The 22,138-nt window shown below is 41.4% G+C and overlaps 1 protein-coding gene and 3 non-coding genes across 4 annotated transcripts; 3 read left to right on the top strand and 1 right to left on the bottom strand.

Annotated features, from left to right (window-relative positions):
* Nucleotides 1-4,165: 4,165 nt before the first annotated feature.
* Trnag-gcc lies at nucleotides 4,166-4,236 on the top strand. The gene has a single exon. It is a non-coding gene; the product is annotated as a tRNA-Gly (tRNA).
* A 1,185-nt stretch (nucleotides 4,237-5,421) lies between these two features.
* Nucleotides 5,422-5,492, top strand: Trnag-gcc. Its single transcript has one exon. It is a non-coding gene; the product is annotated as a tRNA-Gly (tRNA).
* Nucleotides 5,493-6,486: 994 nt separating this feature from the next.
* Nucleotides 6,487-6,557, top strand: Trnag-gcc. The gene has a single exon. It is a non-coding gene; the product is annotated as a tRNA-Gly (tRNA).
* A 9,679-nt stretch (nucleotides 6,558-16,236) lies between these two features.
* Nucleotides 16,237-20,140, bottom strand: LOC8043689 (keratin-associated protein 19-2-like). The gene is made up of 3 exons (XM_029986980.2): nucleotides 19,945-20,140; nucleotides 17,285-17,762; nucleotides 16,237-16,370 (listed from the first exon to the last, which is right to left on the bottom strand). Coding segments are annotated over exons 1-3 (663 nt in total). The 5' UTR covers nucleotides 20,128-20,140; the 3' UTR covers nucleotides 16,237-16,368.
* Nucleotides 20,141-22,138: the final 1,998 nt, after the last annotated feature.

The following is a 22,138-nucleotide window of genomic DNA, read 5'->3' as shown; positions in this document are numbered from 1 at the left end:
TTCATACTACTGTCTTTTTATTTCGCAATAATATAACTTTTATAGATATAAGTTTTCTAAGAGGAAGGATTGAAATTGCTTAAGCGTATTTTAAACTTCGATCGTTACATCTCTAATTGGAGCACAGCAAAGGGATGCCACGAGATGAGGCCAACAAGGCAACGCTAAAACCTCAAGTTACCTAAACCGTCTTCTTTATGTGTCATCGGCTCGGCAAATCAAGCCCAGTGAAAGCTTAGGAAACACATCATCATCATCATTTCATCATTTATTTTCCTTGAGGGCCCCAGGGGGCATTATACAAGGGAGTGAACACAATAAAAACATCAACAAAAATAGTTAATAAAAAACACGCTGTAACCTATACTTGTATTTCAGAAAGAAAGAGGTTAACGGCTGCAGCAAACTTGTTAGTGTCTGTCATGTTTACAATGAGGTCAGGTAATGAGTTCCAATCGTGAATAGCAGATGTTATAGTCGACATTTTATAAGAGACAGATGACGAAGTAATTGAGCGCAGTTTACACGAGTGGTCAAAACGAGGGAAAATACGGTGGGAGGTGATAGTAGAGAATCTTTTAGATGGTTGTTGTGGTAAAAGATTTTTTGAAGAAGAGTGAGACGTGACACCCTTCGACGTAAAGAAAGTAGGTCAAGGTTAGCTGATTTGCGTAATCCTGATATGCTAGTGTATGGGGAGTAGTCAGAGTAAATAAAACGAAGACCTCTGTTTTGAATGGATTCAAGGTTGTTAGATATGATTGCCATGGTGACCATATCGATGAAGCAAATTCAAGTTTAGATCTGACCAAGGTCGTATAAGCTAGTAGTTTTACTGAAGGTGTTGCTAGTCTGAGTTTACGGCGAAGAAATCCGAGAGTACGGTTAGCATCGGCAGTGACAGCATTTATGTGAGTAGTCCATGACAGATCGGAGGTCAGGTGAACGCCTAGGTAATTATATGAGGAACAGGTAGCTACTGGGATAGTGGAAAGGTGATAAGAAAAGGATGAAACATGCGAACTGCGGGTGAATGATAGAGATTTACATTTATTAAAGTTTAAAGTCATTTGCCATTTGTGGCACCACTGAGTTATAAGTGCGAGGTCATTCTGCAAAATTTGATTATCGTGGTTTGAATTAATAGGTCTATAAATTACACAGTCGTCGGCGAACAGACGTATTGAAGAGGAGATGTTGAGGTAGAGATCATTAATGTATATTAAAAATAGAAGGGGGCCAAGAACGATTCCCTGGGGGACGCCGGAGGTTACAGTGCAGGTGGTAGATTTGGTGTTGTTAATAGATGAATACTGGGTGCGATTTGTGAGGAATTCGGAGATCCATTTGACGACGGAGGGATGGATATTAATATTTCTAAGTTTCAGTAAGAGACGTTGATGAGGGACCCTGTCAAATGCCTTGGAGAAATCAATAAATATGGCGTCAGTTTGCTTATTAGAATCAAAGTTTGAGTAAACGTCAGTAAGAAAAGCTGTTAGTTGCGTTTCACATGAGTATGACTTGTGAAAGCCGTGCTGATGCTCGAAAAGAAGGTTGTGGGAGTCTAGAAAGTTTATTATGTTAGAATAGAGTATATGCTCTAAGAGTTTAGACGACACACTAGTGAGCGAGATGGGGCGATAGTTGTTGATGAGTTGGCGATCACCTGCTTTGTAAACGGGGATGACGTTAGCGATTTTCCAATCGCATGGAATTTCAGAAAGTTGAAGAGACTGCGAGAAAATGTCGCAGAGAAAAGTTGAAGAGACGAGTTTAGTATTTATTTATATTTTCGAGTTTATTTGGTCGTCGCCAGAGCTAGAAGACACCTTCAGCTGATCAATGGCCTTTAGTACACCAGAGTGGTCGATCATGATAGGATTCATAGGAGGATGAAGGGGTTGGCACAAGTTGGGCATATTTGACAAGTCTTCATTGGTAAAGATCGAGCTAAAAAAATTGTTAGTTTCAAGAGCACTATGTTCGTCAGAAAGTGGAAGGCCGTACTCGTCAACGAATTGTAATGGGAGAGTGCTGGGTTAATTACTTTCCAAAACTTTTTAGGTTTATTGGTTAAAATGTTTGGGAGGTCATGAGTATAAAATTTGGATTTGGCATCATGAATCGCGGATTTGTAGGCCCTAGGGCATTCGTGATAGGCGTTCCAAGATGCGTTAGTGTTATGAGCCTTTGCCCTTGTATAAGCTCTTTTTTCCTGTTGGAGTGACAATGAACTGTTTTATCGTACCAAGGGTTAGTGTTATCGGATATAATTCGAGTGAGTGGAACGAAACGTTTGATTAGGGATGTTAGTCTATCTTTGATCAGAATCCAGTTTTCATTGACCGTCCTTTCTGCGAAATTAACTGAGAATGTGTGATAAAATTCTTCGAGGTTGGTGTTGATAGATGCGTAGTCGGCTCTCGCGTAATCGTGAATGAATTTGCAATAACGTGATTTCTTAGGAGTAGTGATGGAGAATGTTAGCTCAATGACGAGATGGTCGCTAATGCTGGGTAAGTATGTGACGTTGCTGAAGAGTGAAAGGTCATTGCTTAAACATAGGTCGAGTACGTTGCTGCAGCGATTGGTAATTCTAGTGGGTTGAGTGATAACATTAGATAGGCCAAAATCTAAACAAAGGTCAATAAACTCCTGAGAAAATGCACAGTTAGAACAAATAGTAGACCAGTTAATATTTGGGTAATTGAAATCACCAAAAAGGGTAACTAAAGCGTTAGGATATTTACATGCGAGTTCAGAAAGGCATTTATACTGCTCAATAAGAAAATATCTTTTATTATCCGGCGGCCTGTAACACACACCCATTATTACGGAAGGCGTTGTGCAAAGATACACCCAAACAACTTCTAGGTCAGTGGTAAGCGGTATTAGCCGAGATGGTATGTGGTCTTTTATGGCCAAAAGTACGCCCCCTCCTTTTCTAGTTTTTCTATCAGACCTATACACTCGAAAGTTTAGGTGCGGGGGAAATAGCTCAACGTTAGATATATCAGGGCTTAGCCACGTCTCAGTAAGTACAACAAAAGCGGCATTACAAGTTTCAATTACTGAAATTATTTCGTCTCTCTTTGGTATTAGGCTTCTAATGTTAGTAAATAGGATAGAATGACTTGAAGATTTGTTAGTGATAACATGGTGCTTTGCCGGTCGACTCCTAGAGGGCGACGAGAAGAAGCGCTGGCGTGGCTATGTGTCTTTTTCTTTAACGGCGCCAAGAGCGGCATCGAATACGTAGCACTTATCATTAATAAAAAGTTTATCATGACGCAGTCTGTAAGGGGTTCCTTTTGGCCTTGCAAAATCAAGAAGGTGACGGCGTGCGAGCCGTACAGAAATTGGAAAGTCTTCGCTGATGGCTACGCGAGTTCCTTTAAGCTTGTGGGCTGATGAAAGAACGCTATCTTTATCTTTAAACATAACACATGATTATCATGTTGAGGGTTCATAGATCATAATGCGTTCTTAGGTTTTTCGTATTGCTTGAACCCGCCCCTCTTAACCGGTCGTGACTGTAGTTTTTGACAGCGGTTTGATATTTTCTGGAACGAAGTATAGTCTACATCACAGCAGTAACAAAAGCTTTTTTTTTTTTATTTTCAATATGTTGCCGCGTTGATTTCTAACAGTTTTGTGGCTTGGTAAGGCACTTGCTTTGTTAAGTAATCAAAAATAAATATATACACACAAATTATTAATAAGTTACCATTTTTTTTGTCGAGCCGACTCGTCGTCAAAGTGAAGGATAAGTGTCGTGGCCGATTCGTGCTTTTGTTGCGAAAAAAAGATGCAATGGTAGGGAAGTGGGAGAGATATATCTCTCTCTTTATAATTTTTTGATATTATATTATATTTATATTAATTATAACTAACGTTTCTTTACTTCAGCATGAAAAAGAATCTGCCTACCCCTTATTCATAAACCCTACGACTGCGTTCATTGTCACAGCGCTCAGCACTCCCGACATTTCTGAAAACACTTTCCACCGCTTCACCATAAAAAGAGCATAGCAGGCCGGTTGTAAGCAACCGTGGCGAAAGGGAAACGGAGCAAACCTTCTTCAAACCTCCCCACGAGATCATTTTGAAAACGGAGTAACCTATGGCGCTGCACTGGGTCAAGGATTTCCTTGCGAGCTCAGCGCCGGTGGTTCAGTGGTAGAATACTCGCCTGCCACGCGGGTGGCCCGGGTTCGATTCCCGGCCGGCGCAATAATTTTTTGCATCGTTCGAGCATGTCCGTCATGGTTTTTGCATGATTTGCCCATTTTCTGACAGGCGCCGACGCGCCTATCAGAAAGTGGGCAGATTTCGGGTCTCATGAACTCCGGTATACGTAAGTCCGACCGCAGCCAGCGCTCCGATTTGCTGGAGGCTATCCATCAGCGCCAGCAGGCTATCTTGAGAGGGCGTTCGCCTTCTTTTGTAGTATGTTTTCTATCACTAGCTGCACCAACCACGCACAGTAAAAGCGTCGTGATCGTGTGTTTTTTTTTGTACGTGATTGGTTTTACCACCACGACGAGGCACATTTAACTCTATACTTCATTATCTCCCTGAGATCGTAGCTCCTGCCGTGATAGATTTCACATGAAACGGATTATTTAAAACTCACGCAGTGCAAAAGACAAGCGCAGGGCATGACTTACGACGTTCAGGCTTTTCCCTTCGTGATATGCCTTGCCGCGTGATTTATCGGCTAATGCTTCAAGGTCATTTGCCAAGGAGTGATCACGGGATCTTTAGGACCTGTCGAACCCGCCATTTTTATGCTGTCATTCACTATATAGGCTTTGACTGCGTTTTTGTTTATGGTAAAAGAAAGCTTAGTCCACTTTAAATAATTCACATCACTTGCTTTCGCAATATGCCGCCGCCTTAGTTTACGGCAAATTTGGGGGCTAGATATGTAATTGATTTGTGAAAAGATTTGAGAAGAGTTCAAGTGCAGAAAATACAAAAAGGGGGATTCTTTATTGAGTAAAGCCTGCGTCTTGTCAAAGTGAAGACAAACGTTGTGGGCCATTTGCGTGCTTAGTGCAGAAAGAGGTAGGTAAATGGAAGAGGTGAAATGTTGAACTTCCTTACAATGTGCTGAGTCGACTACACCTGCGACATATTATAATTACGCTGTTTTTCCCCTTGGGTACAAGAGAGATTACCGCGTTTTCTCCACAAAACCCTATTAATTGCGCCAATTGTCAGAGTGTTCAAGACTCCAGGCACTTCTTGAGTCGATTTCAGCGCCACGTCATAAACTGAACGTCGCGACCTGGTTGTAAGCAAGCGTGGCGGAAGGGAAACGGAGCAAAACCTGCTTTAAGCTTCAAACGAGATCACCTTGTAAAACGGGTACCATTTCGCCGTGCAATCGGTCGCGGATATATGCGTATTGCAGCGTCGGTGGTTCAGTGGTAGAATACTCGCCTGCCACGCGGGTGGCCCGGGTTCGATTCCCGGCCGACGCAACTTCTTTTTCACATTCTTTAGATATGTGAAATCAAAAAGGTCCCCATAGGAGCACATCGAGCCATATTTTTGAAAATACGTTGGTAGCTTTTGTGGGTTTCACCAAAAGTTGCGCTCGTATCAACCTATCTTTTCAAGTAAAATCACTCGTCGATAAGCAGTTGACATGGGTCGTTTTGTTTTATTTTGTCACCATGTCTTTTTAGGAGAGAGTGATAACAATCGTAGGTCTGTAGCAGGCGTCCTCATCTACATACACTCATGACCGTTTATCTCACTTAAGAGCATTAAATTATAAATCGTTGCAAACATACGACAGTCCTCTATTTCACTTGACTACCCTTGCCTTCTAAGGACACGCAATACTAAAAACAAGATATCGGAATCGAGCACCACTGTAATCTTTAACATTTCTCATAGAACCTATAAGGATGATATCTTTCCAAGTTTCACTAAACTCGAACGAAATGTGAAAGCCTCACTTTTGCCAAACCTCTTAGTAAAAACGCATAATTTAAAGCGTGCAGGAGTGATATAATTGTTTTATACTTCCAGGACACTGCAACGTAACAATTACTCAATACGTTCAAAGCTCCTTGAAAAAAAAATTTAAATGTGTGTGTGTGTGTTTATCATGTTTATGACCCTTCTGAATTGTGGTCAAGTTCATAAATACAATTTAGAAGTAAGTGTAATAGGCCATAATCTTAAATTTATATAAGGGCTACCCAAAAAGTCACTCATCGCGACGTACTCTAAGCACGTACTATTCAATTGAATCATGCTTGGTCTCGGAGGTTGCGTATGCCAAATAAATCTCGTATTTTAAAAAAATAAGGCTATTTATTCAATAGAGCAAAACGCTGTAGCCTCGACAATGCATATGTGCGGGATGCCTGCGCATATGCGCGGAAAAACGCAGCAAAGCTGTTTCAAACGAGGTCACCTTCAAAGCTAGCGGCTCAAATGAATTGCCTGCGTCCCGAAATCCAAGCGTCGGTGGTTCAGTGGTAGAATACTCGCCTGCCACGCGGGTGGCCCGGGTTCGATTCCCGGCCGACGCATATATTTTTATTACTGCTGGCGCCTGGTTATTCTAGATGTATTGGCAGTCCTTACATGACACAAGCTCGGTGCCCACCGACCAGCCGTCCGTTTTACTTTCCAAGACGCGGCTGTGATTCGCTACATGATTTTTGTCAGCTTCTACGAGGAGCGTAACATCGATATTTGCACTTTATCATTTAGCTGCAGTTACCGGTAAGTTAGTGGCAAGTCGAAATGTTCAGATTTTCGTCATGCTCCTCTGGACTTGCATCATTGGGTTTGGTGGCTTTTTATGGCCTGCCGAAATCGCTTTTGTGTTGAGTGTGTGACAGCTTCAGAAACGCACAGGGCGTGGATTAATATGATTACGCTCCTTGCTTCGTGATTGGTTACTCTGTTTTCTTTTCGGCCGGTGCAGCAATCTCATTGACTATGGGGCGATATGGAGATGCACGGGACACACCACGCCCTGCTTCAGCTGTCTGTGGAGACGCCTTTACTACACACTAAAAAAAGCCCGTGCGTCTACTTCCCTGTACAACACTCTTAAAGGCATCACGTATCACCCCAATTTACGGAGGCAGCTCAGCGAATTACGATGCCGAAATATATGCTTAGACCAAAAAACGCAGCATTGTTTTGGCAATTAAACTAATTGCCTCCTTAGAGCGAGTAGCTATTGAGTGTGTTATTTTCAAGTCACAAGACCAAGAAAGTGCGTTGTCTCACTTAGGAGAAACATTCTAAACAAAACTAAAGGCGTCGTGTTTATGCAACACAACTTGCAATTATTTACCCCAATCAAATGTTCTATTTAAATCAAAAGACTGTCACGGAGTGGCGTAAATCGCCAGAAATATCAGTAATTGCAACAACATACTGTCACAGTCTTCAAAGTTTAATCGTAATTGCGCTGTTTGTATAATACAGTTGGTGAATAACACATAACATGACACCATGGAATGCGCAACGCGTCGCCATATTTGTTAAATATATTTTACAGTCTACTTCTTACGGTATGTATGTAATGAAGGCACAAGTTAAAGGTGTAAATATTTTCAAAATGTAAATGTTTTGGGTCAGACCCTCTCAGTGTACCTTTTGTAGAAACACCAAGCGGATATCACAACGCTCGCTTCCTCGATTAGTACTGTTTACAGTACCAAAATGCAGTAAATAAATCATGCAAACAAGGACTAAGATCAATCTTCACTTTACCCTTCACGTGCCTTCGTAGTCACGTTGACACTTTCTGAATTAACTTGTAACGAAACGAACGTGTTCTAATATACAGTTAAACTGGCCTAGCCTTGCGGTAGGTAGAGGTTTGTTTTTGAAACAAATGTAGCTCCATTCACTATACGAATAAGCAACACCCTGGATAATTGATGAGTTTTTTTTGTAATAATATTTGGTATTGAAAAAGAGCATTTGATTCTCTACACAGGACTGCAGCATCTAAGCGGCTTTTTAACAGTCTGTGTGTGACTAAGAGAATGTCATACGTTCGCCACGCACCTCTGTATTTTCTTGTTCGGTCCCAGGACAAAAAAGATATTGCTGTTCATCACACTAAAAGGATCAATAACCGTCTTTTCTATATTTCAAAACTTCTTTATAGGTAAGGAAATCATATTGATTTTCTTATTGATCAGCTTCCAAATTCAACATTTCTTCAGAGCTCTCCAAATCACTGGTACTATCGCGTTCAATATGAGCGGAAACAGTCCTTCATGTTTGATTGGCGTAGCTGCAAGATTTTGAAAAAGATTTGGTCCTGACTCTTAACTATTATGTCAATTGATCTTAAAGTCCCTTACCTCGGACCTTTTGACAAATTGAAAGAATATAGGGCATCTGAGGACCGCAGACGCAGACGAGGCCTGGATCGTGAGCTACAGGTCAGAATGATCGTGATTGAATTCCTGCTAATCGAAAATAAAAACGCCGGAAAGGTTTCGCAGAACATTTTCAGTATTCTGGGGTGTATTTACTTCTGAGTTATTATGTGTATCTTGAGTGAGGTGGTCGACCCTTCCTTGAAGTACGACGTTTTGTATACATTCCATGACAATATGCGAGAAGCTGATCGTTTCTACATTTCCATTTTAAGTTCTACACAACGAGTAAGTCCTCTTAAGTTGAACGTGATCCTAGAGTTATCTTGCACTGGAAGTTGACTTCAAGTGTAATGAAAGGTAGCCAGCTAAGGACACCCATTATTTGCAGTGAAAGGCCGGGCACACTAACCACTTTCGAATGATTAGAATAAAATGTGAATAAAAATAGAAGATGCATAGGATTAAATGCAGCAAGCATTTCTTTTAGAACGCGAGGACCTACGCGTATGATGAAGTCTAATCACAGCTAAATCACCTGCTCTTCTCGAATGCCAGGCGCCAGTGAAAGTCAAGGAAGGGCAAGCATTTTATCTCCAAAGACGACATCTCTGTTTATTCCACGTGAGTGCCCGAGATGGGATTGATTTTTCTTGCATTTTTATTGCATTCAGCACCAACACTGGGTAAATCCCCGAATGTACCGACAGATTCTAAACTTCTTTTGCGGTTCTTCCAGTATAAATAGGGGTAGAGTGAGAAGATCAGCCTCAGTTGATCATTATTCGGCTCGAACTCCACACTGCATCATGGTAAGTGGAACTCTTCAGGAGACTACACTTTTAAAGTAAACCTATTTTAAAGTTTTCAAGTAAAAATCTAAATACAAACCCACATAAATATAACTCCATAGGTGGATGCAATATTCCAGCGTTACTTTTGAAATTAAACAATGTAATATTACATATCGTATTTAAATTAAGAACACATTTTGTACGCTTTTTGAAACGTGTAAAGCATGACTCATTTGAAATTGCAATAAATCGGTCAATTCATAAGGTTTATTTTGAACTAATGTTTATCATTTTACGCCCAGCTTCAAGTCTGCCTTATCCTGGCCCTGGCCACAAGCTCTCTTGCTACACACATTTACGGCGACATCGGCCACGAACACGAGCACGGCTTCGGCGTCGGCTTCGGTTTCGGTCACCCCGGTCTCGCTGGCTACCCCGGCCTGGTTGGCTACCCCGGCGTAGCTGGATATCCCGTCGTTGCTCCAGCTGTAGCCCCCTACGCAGCTGCTCCTACTGTGACCAGGCTCTCTACCGTCCACACTACTCCAGCTCACGCCTCCTACGTTGCTCCTGCTGTGACTCGGGTCTCCGAAGTCCACACTGCTCCAGGTGTTGCTCGTTACGCTGTCGCTCCAGTTGCCACCTACGCCGCTGCTCCAGCCGTCACGAGGGTGTCTACTGTCCATGCTACCCAAGCTGTTAATTCGTACGCCGTCGCTCCAGCTGTTCAAACCTACGCGGCTGCTCCAGCTGTGACTAAGGTATCTACCGTACACACCGCCCCCGTTGTTGCCCCTTACGCTGTCGCTCCAGTTGCCACCTACGCAGCTGCTCCAGCGGTCACCGGAGTGTCTACTGTCCACGCTGCCCCAGCTGTTACTTCCTATGGCGTCACTTCCTACGCAGCTGCTCCAGCTGTAACTGAAATCTCCAGCGCCCACGCTGCTCCAGTGGTTCACCCACACAATGTTGCTTCAGTCGCCACCTACTCCGTTGCCCCAGCGGTGACCCGGCTGTCCACTTTGCATACTGCTCCAGCTGTCCACACCGTCGCCCATGCCCCAGCGTTCGGATATGGCTATGGTGTAGGCCACCTTGGCTATGGTCTTGGTCACTTCGGCTACGGACACGGCCTTCCTAGCTACGGTCTGAACTACGGCTATGGTCTTGGAAGTTACGCTGACTACACTGCCCTTCTTCGCAAAAAGAAGTGTGAGTATTTCTGTTTTCACTAAGTAACTTTTTTTAACTGCTTACATAGCTTTGTCATATGTACGTTTAGTTTTGGCTATTCATTTTAGTTCCTGGAGATGCTTGATTTGTACGTTTGTTTCACCGAATTTCAATTATCTTTCTTTTCAGAAACCCATCTCCGTCTGGATCTTGAGTAACTGAAACTGAAATGACTTATATAGTACTGTTTTTTTTTTAACAAAATAAAGTGTGATTCTGGTGACCTTGTACGTACTGTCTCAGCTTTCTACTATGCTGTCCCGGTCAATCTTCCAGACACTTAATATATTACATTTTCTCAGAGCGCGACGAAGTCCGTTAGAATGCTCAATCTAGGAAAATCTCGCTATATTTTTTAACACAGGAAGTGATTTTTGTGGAGGCCGTTTGTGTTCAGGAAGGAAATATTAGCAGGTGTATACTGCCTGCTTTCGGTTGACTGATTTCCGAGCACAGCGTGTTGAAAGAAGTGTGTACTGCTTTCGGTTTGGAAGTACCTAAATTTCGCTCAGACCTTAAAGATCTTTAGCGAGCCCCTTTGACGCGAGCTTATTGTTTTCTGAGGATTCTCCAATGTAACTGCGCATGCGCGCACAATACGTTGAGGTGTTTGCAAAAATAAAACTTTAAGAAGTCACTTCCAGGCGACGGTTACTTCCCATGCCAAGCTTGCGGGCAGTTGGGCAGCATTATTATAATTTGCGTCACCCAAACTAGAGTGTTCGAGGAATTACAAATATTCTATAATGCAGTAGGTGGAATGGGAGAGCCTAAAAAGAACGAAACAACCTACTTCTCAAGGCGTTTCTTATTGTTCCTTTATTGGTCACAGTGTACACCACACAAATGCAACTTCAATATTCACACAAACCGCCCGAACAACTCGTGGGCTAACTGAAAGTCCTGGATATTTTTAAGTGATTCAACGAAGTATGCCCATTGAGGCGCAGTATCCTTCAGCGGACAGCATGGACCTGCGTTATAACAATGATAAGATAATAAGCGTCGGGTTCATGCGCAGATCTGCATGACGCAGTTTCATATGGGTTTTCTATAAGCTAACCAGGTCAAGGACCATAAACAGGACAAGGACCTCAATGACTGAAAGGAAGCGAATTGTTTCGTGGGCTATACGGCGAGCAAGTGCTCCAAAACACGTCTTTGGCGCATCGGAAAGCAAGGAGGAGCACGCTAATCAAAGGACAACAAAGAAATGGAGCACTGAACGAGCGATAACGATGCAGCAAAGCGCGCGCCGTCGCTTGTCCTTGGTTGAGGTCGGCGGTAAACAAAAGCACGAGATGAGCAATGAGCAGACGCACTTGCACGACGTATAACCAAAGTTGTTTTCCAACGTCATTTTAGTATATTCCCAGAAAAGACCCTGTCCCAACGATAAATGCAAATGTTCTCGATAGTTTCCTGCCGTCGTACACATTAAACAATCAGTCGACGAGTGAACAAATAACCCTTGTGTGGCTCGTACGCAAGTAGCGAGTTCAACAACGTTTATTGCACGCATCGTGAGCCCTTATATACAGTATGCCCTAGCGGCGCAGCTGCTGTGCCGATGACAAGGCTGACGATGACAAGGCTGATCTGGTATCAGCTAGTGACGCTGCGCTACACCTTTTTCCTTCATCCGTAGTTTGACACGTAAGGTACCACTGTGTAATCTAATGATAGAAGGCTTGACAACGGGTTTTCAAAGTAGTTCGAAGAAACTTCTTTGTCTGACGTAGCGAATGCATGAGTAGTTTTTTGACAAGAAATGCAAGGTCTAGGTGTAATATTACCTATTGGAAAACGTAATAGCAAACCACAAAAAACTGGATTAATCACTACTAAAAAGATTGGAAGTTAACGGTAGTAAAACCCTCTAAACGCCATAAATGTCAGGTTGAAAAGCAAAATCCAAGTTATGCTTGCTTTTTATGCTCATTCTGCGCAACGTCTTTACCGTATCGAATATTTACTTTTACCCACAATTGTAAAATTATTTTACGTGTGTTTTTTTAGCCACACCAGCATGCATACGGAAGTTTAATTATATTCGGGGAGGTTACTGGTAAAGGTGACGCGCGTATAGTGCACATTTTGTTGTCATATTACGTAACGAAGCACATAAATTGTGTTTGAAAGTGACGTCGTCTACTGCCTTGCGCACTTTAGTAACCTACAAATAGCGGCGCTTTCGAGCGCGGCGTCACTCAAAGCGAACATTCTGCACTGCACGGGTTATGTGATAAAGAAGGTTATGGTATGTTGGTAATAACCGTATCAAGTATAACAAACGCCATATTCTTGAGCATCTTATGTTCTCTGACATTTGTAAGAAACAAAGAGCGTGGCCAGTCTTGGGCGCCATACTATCGCTCTGCAAACTAAAAAATTCAGGCAGTACACTAAACAAAAAACAAAAACAAAACGGAAATGAACAAATGACAAAGAAAGAAGCGTGAACATACTAAACCACGTATAACGCTTCGTTTTGCTGACAGTGCCTTGTATAACTGTCAAATCTACTTATGTATGCTGATAATCCAGATACCACATTTAAAGTGTACAGACAGTGTGCTTCCTAATATCAACGAAAAAAAAATTAAAGACAAATTAAAAACAGAAATTTATCACATCGGGGCAACGCTATTTCCCTAGTTTATATCAGGACCTCAGTGCAAACTTTTTTATATGTATTTCAAAAAAAACCAATGGCATGTGGCATGCCTCGGCGGAAGTCTGAGGAATAATTTCTGCTCTCGGTTTTTTTTTTGTTTTTTTTGACGTGCACGCGAAAGCACGGTTATGATGGCGCCTACAACTTCTCCGCAATAAGCGGTCGTCAGATCGCGAGCACATCGGACGTGATTTGAATCCGACACCTGGGCATCCGAGCGCTTAATTGTAAGGTGACATTCGACGAAACACGTCCCCAAAATCTAATACTTCACTTGTTCATATTTATTTGCCGTTGCTGACGGATCTCAGTCGGATGTTGGCATCCTGTTACTAATAGAGCCCACAGCAGTTGATAGAAAGTGGTAAAAGATAATCCTGCATCGCTCTATTCATTCGCAAGATAACAGGGCCGTCAACGGCCCGCCATAGAAACAAACAAAACAATACAAGAGCTCTTCAAGACCGACCCGAACAGACTTCAGACCACGAGACCGCCTCCTCAGACCACGAGATCGTCTCCTCTTCAGCCCACGGAAGCGACTCCTCGAAATTTCTGAAGGAAAGGAAACTTATCTCAAGAAAATCACGTCGGCTATTTTTTGTCAAAGATTGGGAATACTTCGATACATGTGTTCCTTCAGTGTGTCTCTCCACTTCCTTCATAGAGGGATGAAGAAGATGACCGTTCCCGGAAGACCAACTATGCACCAGCATCCTCCTCCTTCTAAGCAATAGACTCTACTATGATTCGATTGCTCGTTAATCCTAAATCCTATATATACTGCTTGCGTATCGCACTTTTATTTTGAACGGAGATATTCATAGGTGGTGAATATAATATTTGTTACATAAGCTAACCTCAGCAAAAAACAATGTTTTTGCACCAAACTTACCACGATGACCCGCCCAATAGCATTGGGGGGCAAGAGGCACTGAAAATTAAGAAAGATTAGGTCAGAGATAAATAAAATCCGCTTATACCTGATACATTTTATTTGGCCAAAATAAACGCCGGAAAGGTCCACCATGTCATTTGTGGTTCGAGGCAAACTAGGTGTAACCCAAGTTTATAATATTAAATTTTTTAATAGTTTTTGACACTCACGAAGTTTTAGATGAAAAAAATATTAACGAAAAATGTACCATATCATTTCACCCGGACCCTTAATGGATCTCACTGGCTAAAGAAACTAAGTTAGTAGATCCTTATAAGGGCCTCCCGCTAAGTCCCAACAGCGTTACCCCATAGAGTTGCTTAAGAATAAACAGTGGGATTTCGCTTGAAATGCATCAAACTTATTGGGAAAGGCGGACAGTGTAGCACAGTATTTTGGACCGAAATTCAGGTTTTGTCTGGGAATTTAGGGACTTCAAAAGCTCGAACAAGCTAGGGTAGAGCCCAACTTGACCTTCTTTGTCCAGAATCTTATAACCTTAGCGCTAATTCACAAAACAAAGGCCTGAGTTGCACTTCCCTTAATGTTATTTACGCGACGAAAATATGCCGTCACGTATTTCATAGGTGACGGACTATCTGGCTCATGTCTCGCACTTTGGCAATTACGGGGTGAACCAAAGAAAAATCGGAGAAACGCAGTAGAAAAGTCCTTTGGAAGAGACCTTGGAATCAAAAACGAATGAGGCCCATAGCTGGTCCCCTATGATTCCGTTTCTGGCGTGCTACCGAAGGGGGGGGGGAGGGCTTTACATTTTTTACAAGCAATGTATAAGAAAGCTTCGTTTGTGATAATAACGAAACTGCTCATTAAAATAGATTATTGTTATTAAATATACGTTATTATAAGTTCAAATTTGTGGTATACATAAATAACTTAATCAGATTTTCTGGTGATTATTATATTCTTAAATGCAATCTATTGGATAACCCAGTTTATAGTGCGGACAAAACTGCACTTTAAGAACGAGAACACAATAGATTTATAGAAAACAAAAAACACTCATTTGGTTCTATCACAAATTTTTCCGTTATTCATTAACTCTTCACGCCATTTTGATACTGCTCGTTCAATCACATATCGGGATCTATTACGAACCATATTTAGAAGGATAAAGCTTATTCTTAGATTTCACAATAGTTTTTGTACAAGACCACTAAGTGGGCTTCCGGAGCAATTTCGCGTCAAATTCAGATTGTATTTGTTTAATACATGAATCGTTGAGCAGTATGACATGGAATAACTATTATTGTTCACCAATCAACATATCTTTTTACCCTACATTGTACCTGAGGGTAATAGTTATATAAAAATATATCTTGCTCCCAACTTGGTCTAAACCTAAAATTTCAAGATTTCCATGTCTTTTATTCCAAGTTGATTTTTATTTCGTACTTATCTATTGTAATGATTATCCATATTGTTAAAATATTACACGACATACTTATCGGGTTCCCTCTTTCGCTGTACTCTCGCAAAGTAGTTAGTTTAGCCACTTATTTCTCTCTAAGCTTCTTAAAGTACCAGATATTTTGAGGCATATTTAAGCTAAACTTTTTTTGTTTTTTTTTAAATCATGCTATATATTAGAATAATGAATTTTTATTGCACATTGGTTAAGAAACGCGCGATATAAATAATACTACACGATTTCGTTTTCGTTATATTTCCATAGAAATTAGGGAAAACAACCGCATTCCGACAATTTTAACCTTTTGCTACGGAATGTTGGTTTCACCGCAACATTTCTCATGAGCTCGAAAATAACAGAGATTGCAATAAATTAATTACCTCTAACGTATCAGTCGGGCTTTGAAGTACTTAAATACATTCCTTTTAACCGGCTAGAATGTTTACACTCTTAGATATTTTTAAGTAGGATGTCTTAAAAGATGCTATCTTATTATCTCTCTAATTTGCCGAAGTCTTTCCCAATTGGCTGTTTACACGGCCTATAGCTTCGTAGCAATGATTCCTGGCGCGTGCCTTATATACTTGTTAAATACACTTGAATAACGAAAATTACAAGAATGTTTGAAGTTTCGTTTTATAAGTTGTAGCGGTATCATATGTTGAAGAGAAAAAGAAATCATGTCTCATATATAGTGCCACATAAATTCGAAACACTCTCATGCCCCTTGGTGCAGTTGCTAGGGTAGCTTTAAAACTTCCCTTAAAATCAAGACATAAGAAGAGTGCCAATTGCTTGTTTGCTTTATTAAAATTGCTCTTTTACAACAGGAACGTGCGGTAGTTCTGTCTTCTTCGGAGAAGATATGTGACTGTTTGCTTCAAGAGCGCGAGCCACTTCCTATGGGTTCTTCTGAATCCTATGTATGGAGAAAATGTGAAGCGCAGCATTAAAGAAGCAAATAAAATAATGTTTAAAGACACAAAATTCAAATGGCAAACAGACAGCTCATACTTTAACGGACGTTTATTTTTTTACATCCAATTTTAACATATACTGGCATAAAATACTGTCGATTAGTTGCGACATTACATTAACGCTAAGAAAAAAGGGTCCCGGGCCAAAGGCGTCAGACGTGAGGTATTTCGTATCTTTAAAACGAGAATATTGCTTGCCATCAAAACAGCTTATTTCCTACATATCCCCGCCCCCTTGCCTACAGAACTTACGGAAGAGGCTATCTAACAAAATAATGCGTCAAAGCAGTAATTTATTCAGACATTTTTTAAAATTAATATACACTTTATGAATATCCTTTAAGGTATCATCATTGCAGGGCTGGGATTACTGCTCAATAGGATATAGGAGAAAATATGATACCAGCGCTTCTTAATTTACTAATTTCGCGAAACCAGGACAACGACTCTCTAAAAAAATATTACAAGATATGTTGCCAGCCCCGTTAACACATTCCGTGACACTAGCAATTTTGATAAAAAATCATTCTCAATATTGAAAAAAAACCAAGAAACTACCCTCATTTGCTTGGTTTTACTGCCTTACACAATGTATATTTAAAAATCATGTTTAAATATTACGATATTAATACTTGTTACTTGTACTCAAGAGAGAGAGATGAAATAAAACATGTCAGAAGCGAATAATGACATCTATAAAGTATTTTATATTTACATACTAACCTATTTATCGCAGGTTACAAAAACAATTTATGTTTATATGCAAGTTTAAGAGATGCCATATAGCTATAGATTGCTCCGTTTGAAGATACGGCGGTTGAAAAGAGCCTCTAAAACACATCCACGTGTCACTTACATTTCTTCTTGCGAAGGAGCGTGCTGTAGTCACTGGCACTTCCCAGACCATAGCCGTAGTTGAGACCATATCCCGACAGGCCGTGCCCGTAACCGTAAGAACCAGTTCCGTAGCCGAGAGCCCCAACACCGTAGCCGTAACCGTAGGACGGGTCCACCGCGTAAACTGGAGCGTGGCCCAACGCTGAGGCTGCGGGAACTCCATGGTACCCAGACACGGTTGGAACGCCACCGTACGAAGCCAGTGCCGGACCGGCCAAACCTGGAACGCCGCCGTACGAAGCAAGAGCTGGGCCAGCTACGCTGTAACCCGGCGCCGCGTAGCCCGCAGGCGCTTCCAGGACGTAACTTCCCGGAGCAGCAGCCGAGTAGCCACCTAGGCTACTTCCGTAGACAGCTCCATGTCCGGGAGGGTAGCCATTGCGGAGATATCCGGCGAACGCACCGGACGCCAGGACGAGGATCACGCAAGTACGAATCTGAAAGGTGTTTAAAGTCAAGGACAGCTTAAGAAACGTCGAGCGCGGCAAGTCCCAAGACTCTAACTACCCTACGATGCGCTGCGGCATTGGCCGTTCAGAACGCCAGAGGAATGAGGAAGTAAGAAGCCGGATCATAATGGTCGACGCCCTGCGTTTTTTATAGTGTATTAGTGACTACATGTGGTAACAAATACTATTCTACAAGAACCGGGGGGATGGGGGGTGGGGGGGGGGGTGGGGGGGGGGGGTTCTGGCATTGCTGTTTTTAATTTGTTGGTTGGATACAAAATAAATTTGGTGGCGGCGATGAATTTACTGACCATGCCCAAATGGTGAGAGGATAACAGTAAAAATGCTAATGCAAAAAAAAAAATCAAAGAATGGCAAGTAATGTGTTTTTTTTTTTCCTCTGATTCCAGAGTTGCTTTACACCGTTTAAATTGTCGAGTGGAAACGAATATTTCCATAGCCCTTTACAGTTTCGAGAATGCAGGTCGTGGCAAGTCTATAGCATATTTCATTCGCTTCGAAGCCGATGTGATTACAACGTCGGTCGAAATATACACCGGAAACAAATAACAATAGTAGAAACTTGAACATAATCGGCTATCTCCTGCGTTTCTTCAGCTGTCAGTGACTGTAGTAGCCTGCAATTGTTCACTGAATACGTGCATTTGAATGGCTCCGTTTTTTCAACCTCTTTCTTCCATATCGCCGTCACCACCTTCCGCTTTGTCCTAATCTTTTTTTTTTTTTTTTTTGCTATGCATAGAGATTTTTCAAAAAAAAATTCTACTGTTTCCTTTTATGTAAAAAGAAACTAAGGAGCACTGAATGCTGATTCTCCGCCCAAATGTAGCTCTAATGGTCCGAACCAGATGACAAAGTTTAAGAACTAACCTTTATCTGCGTGAAAAGTTATAGGGGATTTTCTGAAAATTTTCATTGACTTTCAAATCATATATCGCTTAGTTCTGAAACTTTGGCATGTGGCTCGAACCGCCAGGCAAACATTTGGGCGGAGAATGGCCGTTCGGCAATGAACAATCAATTTTTGCAACTTAAAAAAAAGAAAACTTTTATAGTTTTTTTGCGTTTGGTACTTTAACGTTCAGAAAAAGACTGACTGAATTAACATATTAAATGACAGATTTAGCTGAGTCAACGAGCTAGTTCTAAGATATTTATTTTAGCGAAGAGGTCGGTGCTTCGCAAGTGACTTCATCTGCTTACTTATTTCCACTGGAACATAACTCCATCGTATCTAACTTGTGAATAAAGGTAGGCTAACGTTAGATCAGGCATATGAATGGTAAAATTATTATCTTTGAGAACTAATAATTAAACACGCAATCTGGAACCGGAATGCCTTCGGAACAGACGCGTTACTGAGTAAAAATTAAGCTAACTTTGGCTCCTCCATTGTCCACATTCTGTGCGTTTATGGCAACATTATTTACGTCGAACATAAATCTATACATGGTTGTAGCATAAAGTTATTGGATAACTGTTGGGGGGGGGGGGGGGGCAAGTTATGGGGATGAGCTTGAAACGTTTCATATGTTTCATTGTTATGTTTCATTTCATATGTTTTCATGTCATATGTTTCATTGTTATGTCGAACATTGTTATTTGCGAAAGTTTCAAATTGTTGTTTATCTTTCGCTGTATAATTCAACGTCTGCCAGATATCAGTCAGACGTGATAAAGAGAAAAGTGTGAATATTAAGATTAAAATATTTAAAAAGGGTGTTTGAATGCTTGATTCAAGAATTAAAAATCTGCCTAATATTCACGAAATAGGCAACCCCAAGTTGAACACAGAATAAAGGCCAGCTGCTGGAGAATATACATACCCATTCTAGAACTGGGACAAAGGCTAATGACAAGCCAAATACACATGTTTCTGTTGAAATTTTCGTTTAAAGACGCTTACCGTGTTCATGTCATATAGGCACAAAAGAGAAAAAAATAATTCATGCTAAGCTGCAGTTTGATCCGCCGAACACATCTCGGGTATATACATCACAAGAGGAAAGATTCCTATTTTGGTCCTCTTAAGAACGTTAAAAGGCATATTATAAAGTCACATATTATAGCTAAAATCGTCCACAGATTCACAATCTAACGAATCATTTTCTAAGCGGAGAAGACCAAGAGCATTCAGAACGTTTCTTACCATTGTAGTCTGCGGGAAGGTGTTCTTAACAGGTCCACAGTAAGAGAATATTCTTATATACTGCATTTGTGGGAAAGAGTGAAGACCCAGACAACATTCGGAGAAACTTCTATAACTCAGGTTGTGCAAGAAACCGAACACGTGCAATGTAAATTCTCGTAACAGGCTGTCTGAGAAAGTCATTGTAGCTTTGCTATACACGTCTAGCCTCAAGTACCTAATGCTTCAGTATCACGATACGGAGGCGCATTTTAAGATGGTTTCGAAAGTCTATGATCAATTGAAGAGAAATTGTGTGTGTTTTTTCTTTTTTTTTTTGTCGCTGCTATGGATATCTCGGCTGGAAGACAGTCATGTCTGACTGCACGCACATCGATTTATTTCGGAATGACGAAAGGGACGTTTCGCGTCCTTGAATTTTAGAGCGTCCCTGGATTCGTCGTTCTCGAAACGACCGGCTTGAGTAACAAAAGCTAAACTTTGTGACTTTGCCAAACCAAACACGTTAAGTTCATATATATACATTAACATATATATAAACGGCAGAAAAACATACTCGAGACGCTGCTTTGGAGTTTTATAACATATTATTCGTAGAGTCAGTCGACGTTTCGGCCTTATACAGTCCTTTTTCAAGAGTGGTTACATGATATTAAAACTTGACACACTTTGGCTACATCGCGTGTCCCATGACATCAAGAGATAATACCAATTCAAAACACCTTGACTCCTTCAAGACCTCACGAAACACCCGACACATTCGAAGGATGAGCCCCGCATCGTAAACATGGCCGGAGAGAACGAGAGGAAATCGGGGGGGGGGGGGGGGGGGGGGGAGGGAGGGGAGGGGAGTAGGCAGAGGGAGGCAGCTACAGGAACAGGAAACGCCAAATTTTTGAGAAAAAAAAAAAAAAGAAACGCTTACAGCGATTGAAAAAACGCGCTTCGAGCTGCCTCCTCACTCTATCCGTCCCCCCCCCCCCCCCCCCCCCTTGCAAACCCGCGCCACGTCCTCTCTCTCTCTCTCTTTCCATACACATGCACACACACACACACACAAACAAACACACATATGTCAATCAATCAATCAGTTTATTTCGTCTATATGTACAGACCACAGGGGCATGGGCAAAAAGCCAACACATGTTGGCTTGACTGGGCCCCACCCCCGTTTTCTTGACAGAGGCCGATCAGCAAATTGTAAGACAGTGTAAACAAACTCGATAATTATATAGCAGGAAGACGTTTAAAAAAATAACAAAAAACAAACAAAAGAACATGTAGACACTTGTAGCCGGGAAGTTGAACATTGATATTATGAGGCGCAATACAAAAATAAGTGAGCTACAGAAACATATATTTGATGGCACGAGGTGTTAGTGTTTCTATAAGGAAGTTGTTGCTCCTTAGATTGTTCAATAATGATGGGAGGTGGTGTCTCAGCATCTGCGTTCCATAGTTTGTTCTGCTGTATGGTACCTTCCAGACATCCTCATTACGAGTAGAATAAAAATTTATACTTCGTGCTAGACCAGCGATCTCTTGAAATAAAGGATTGTTCAGTTTAATGCCAGCTGTGTATCTTAAAATTATTGTGTAGTCATACAGGTTGGTAACTGGAATGATATGCAGAGTTTTAAAAAGGGGCTGCGTATGAGAATCATATGGGGCATTAACGATACTCCGTATGGCCTTTTTCTGAGAGACATGAAGATTGTTTATATTGGTTAATGTTGTGGTTCCCCAAACCAGATGACAATAATTTAGATGTGAAGAAAATAGAGAGTTTTATAAAAGGAGTTTAATTTTTACTGGGAGATTGAAGCGAAACCTGTTAAGAATGCGAACGGCTTTCGAAATCTTGCGAATGAGACCTTCAATGTTAAAATCCCATGACAGGTTTTCCTGAAAAATTACGCCTAGGGTTTTAGTACTAGGTACTAGTTCAATGATGGAGGGCCCAAGAACAAGGTTGTAGTCGAAAACCACAGACTTATTCTTCGGTTTAAAGAGCCCTGCCTTAGTTTTGGAAGTGTTAATAGGAAGTGATTTTACGAATCCTGGAGAAAAGCTCACCGGAGAAAAGCTCACCGGAGAAAAGCTCACCGGAGATAAGCTCACCGGAGAAAAGCTCACCGCAAAACCGGCGGATGCGGAGAAAAGCTCACCGATTCTTTTTTTCTTTTTATATGGA

This window comes from Ixodes scapularis, unplaced genomic scaffold, assembly GCF_016920785.2.
Source record: "Ixodes scapularis isolate PalLabHiFi unplaced genomic scaffold, ASM1692078v2 PGA_scaffold1__304_contigs__length_218370807, whole genome shotgun sequence".
Lineage (NCBI taxonomy): Eukaryota > Metazoa > Arthropoda > Arachnida > Ixodida > Ixodidae > Ixodes > Ixodes scapularis.
The sequence above is the reverse complement of the archived record's forward strand: the minus strand, read 5'-3'. Positions and strand labels throughout refer to the sequence as shown.